The following is a 3,226-nucleotide window of genomic DNA, read 5'->3' as shown; positions in this document are numbered from 1 at the left end:
AAGAGGTGAAAGCCCAGGACAGAATCAGGAAAAATTCACGTCTCACCAGTTGTTCTGTCGAATTTGCACCTCTTGAAGACAATTCCCAGAACTAAAATCATAATCCCGCCTGCAGCACAACCAAAGACTAAGGCGTAGGAGAAAGTGCGGTCTTGGTTACCTACAGGGGACAGAGAAAGTGGAATGTTAGCATTTTTAAAAGCAGATGATACAACGTATTCGACAACTCCAGGTAACAGACTACACTTACATTAAATCCGTCTCTGCCACATTCCTGCTGCTTATCACCGAACGCAAGGCTCCGTTGTTCCTGTACCGACCAACTAATTGAACCACAAAGCGCCTATCCATTTCGAAAACACCAGCATGTATTCAGATTAATGACCGTATTTGACTTAATGAATATACAGCATTGTTTATAATCCCTCTGCCAATTAGCGCGTATTTACCAGGTGTAAAGATCTCTTCCTCGTTCCACACGTCATTCAAGCAGGCTAAAGAATTGACCATGTGCCCATTATTTACTAACCATGCTTCCTATATTCTTATCCTAATCATTTAGATAAATAACAAGCACTGGACCCAGCCCTGATCCATGTGGGACACCACTGGTCACAAGACTCGAGTCCGAAAATCAACTTTCTACCACCACCCTGACTCCTCCCGTCAAATCAATTTTGCATCCAATTGTCCAGCTCTCCCTGAATCCCACGTGATCTAATTTTACTAACAAATCTGCCAAGCGGAATCTTGCCGAAGGAACATGTGCCAAAAGATTGGATGAATGCATCGGTTTTTACTATTGGCTCATGGGATGTGGGTATCGGTGGCTGAGGCAGCATTTGTTGTCTATTTCTATTTCTTTGTAGTAGAGTCGCTGTTGTAACATATGTATTGTAGCATCCATTATGAACACTGTTTTTGAAAGTCCAATGTGATAGTGATCAGACCATCTGATTCTGTGATCTGGATTTCGGGGGAGAAGTATTCACGCAGGGCTTACTTGCTGTTCTGCAAAATGGCGTGCTGGATCTTTTGCTCCTGCGTGAAGGGACAATTGGTTCAAGCAGATTTTCCTCCTCCTCGGATGCTGCCTGACCTGCTGTGTATTTCCAGCACCACTTTAATCCTGACTCTAATCTCCAGCATCTATAGTACCCACTTTAGCCCCAGAAAGACCGGACCTTCAACTCAGCAATACTGCCTCGGCACTGCGGGGCTCTGTCAAACCATTGTGCGTGGGATCGGAAGGGGAATTGATCCTACGGCCTTCAGAAATGAGCGACCAGACCAACTGAGGTGCGTACCAAGGCAGTAACCACGGTATCCACAGGAAGTGAATGGAGAGCGAGTGGCGCCAGATGTTGGACGCATTACAGTGGCAGAGATAAGGAGGACAAGAAAGTGGGAGGTGAATATAGAGAGAAAGAATAACTTTGATTTTTCCAATAAGACCAAGAGTGAATTGGAGAGAGAGAAAGAGAGAGAGAAAGACAAGCTGAGCGCGAGAGCAAGAAAGTGTTTAGCATCAGTTTTGTGGATGATACCTCGCATCAGACGAGGAAACTGGCTATAGATATGCTGGTTCCCGAACACAGTGCAGATGCAATGCAGGCCGGTTGCTGTTTGTGGTAAATTTTGAACTGACGGCTTCGTAACACTGGACTGCAGACGCTGGAAACCAGAGTCTAGATTAGAGTGGTGCTGGAAAAGCACTGCAGGTCAGGCAGCATCCGAGGAGCAGGAAAATCGACGTTTCGGGCAAAAGCTCTTCAACAGGAATCATAACACTTCAAATCTGTATTTAACTTTGGCTGAAGCGCCAAGCATCCGGGAACGGATTGGAACCTTGTATTTTAATATTGATGACAGATGTTAGGTTCCTCTGTATATGAAAAATGGAACACCGGTGACCCTTACCGTGATTCGGAGTTTTGTCGCTGATATTTGCCGGGATGCTGAGTGCGATGTGAGAAACCTGGCAGGTATAGACTGACTCCCTCTCCGGAAGACTGAGCTCGCTGGAAACTTGAAATAAACCCTCTTTGTTCAGGATTTTCCTGATGTTGATGTTAGACGTGATTTCGGAGAAATTTTTATACCACATGAGTTCAAACTGCCCCGGGAAGAAGCCAGCTGTTGTGCAGAGGAGAGCGAGGAAGGGCGAGTACTGGCGGGTTATCTTCAGCGGGGTTGGTGGCACTGGAACACAATAACATTCAATAAATCAATATCGGAATTTGTCTTTGGGTTGGACAGAAGACAGAACAGCCTGTCAAAAGGCATAGACGTTTTTTGAATTTTGGGGGGAATGTTTTTCGAATCACCCTATTCATGTGAACAAATAAAGTTCCAATTCTGAAACTTGAAATCCATGTATGCTTGTTAAACCGCTCCTTTTTTATTCAGATAGAAAGTGGAGATAAATGGAGTGGACAAAACCCTGCACAAAACAGACAAAATGTTGGACGAGGCACATGCTCTGCACACGCAGCTCAGAATCTGTATTGAATAAACAGTGGTCACAGTTAGTCAGTGTCCATACTAAATAATCACCAGTTCCACCAGACACCGTCAGTTTATTGTCCATTGAACAATCACTTCGTCAATTGGATACCAGAAATCCAGAGTCTACTCAATGGATCCACCAGACATTCTCAATCCACAGTTTGCATTTAATTATAACGGTCTCATCAAAAGCCTCAATCTCAAGTCCAGGACTGGTCGTGTCTTTGTATTTTGGTTGCAATGAACGACGATTGAAGTTGGATAAAAATGGGGCGTTCAGTTTCTATCATTAGCGTGAAACTATCGCAAATACAAGCATTATCCAATTTGTTTTTCACTCCCTTTCTTTTTTCTTTCTCGTTTTGATTATTGAGCTTGGAATTTAAACCTCTACCCATCTGTCCGAAGATACGTTTACATTTGAGATCAATCCAACCTCCACCCGCATCTGTTAAAAACTTCAATAAAAAAAAGCATCCAAAATTCAAGAATTCCTTTGTTTGCTCCACCCCGCCCCTCAAAAGACGCCAAATAGCTAACTTTTTTCAAAGAAAGGTGTACATGCAATGTCGGCGTTTCCATCGATTTAATATTCTATTTCCTATTTCCAATTGCCCTTGCGAAGATGGTAGTAAGCTGTCTTCTTGAACCACGGCAACCCACGGAGGTATACCTGCACCAGTAATGTTGCAAAGAAAGGAGTTTCAGAATTTTGACC

The 3,226-nt window shown here is 43.7% G+C and overlaps 1 protein-coding gene across 1 annotated transcript in view; it reads right to left on the bottom strand.

Moving 5' to 3' along the window:
• Positions 1-46: 46 nt before the first annotated feature.
• Positions 47-3,226, bottom strand: part of LOC122546281 — a gene marked incomplete at its 3' end in the record, with an annotated part of 6,656 nt that continues 3,476 nt past the window's right edge. Inside the window, exons 3-4 of the mRNA XM_043685053.1 lie at positions 1,921-2,202; positions 47-160 (exon numbers count right to left, since the gene is read on the bottom strand). Coding sequence (XP_043540988.1) covers positions 47-160; positions 1,921-2,202 — 396 coding nt within the window. The remainder of the gene's footprint in view (positions 161-1,920; positions 2,203-3,226) is intronic.

This window comes from Chiloscyllium plagiosum, unplaced genomic scaffold (assembly GCF_004010195.1).
Source record: "Chiloscyllium plagiosum isolate BGI_BamShark_2017 unplaced genomic scaffold, ASM401019v2 scaf_73717, whole genome shotgun sequence".
In the NCBI taxonomy this organism is placed as follows: Eukaryota; Metazoa; Chordata; class Chondrichthyes; order Orectolobiformes; family Hemiscylliidae; genus Chiloscyllium; species Chiloscyllium plagiosum.
This window is presented reverse-complemented; position numbering and strand designations above follow the sequence as displayed.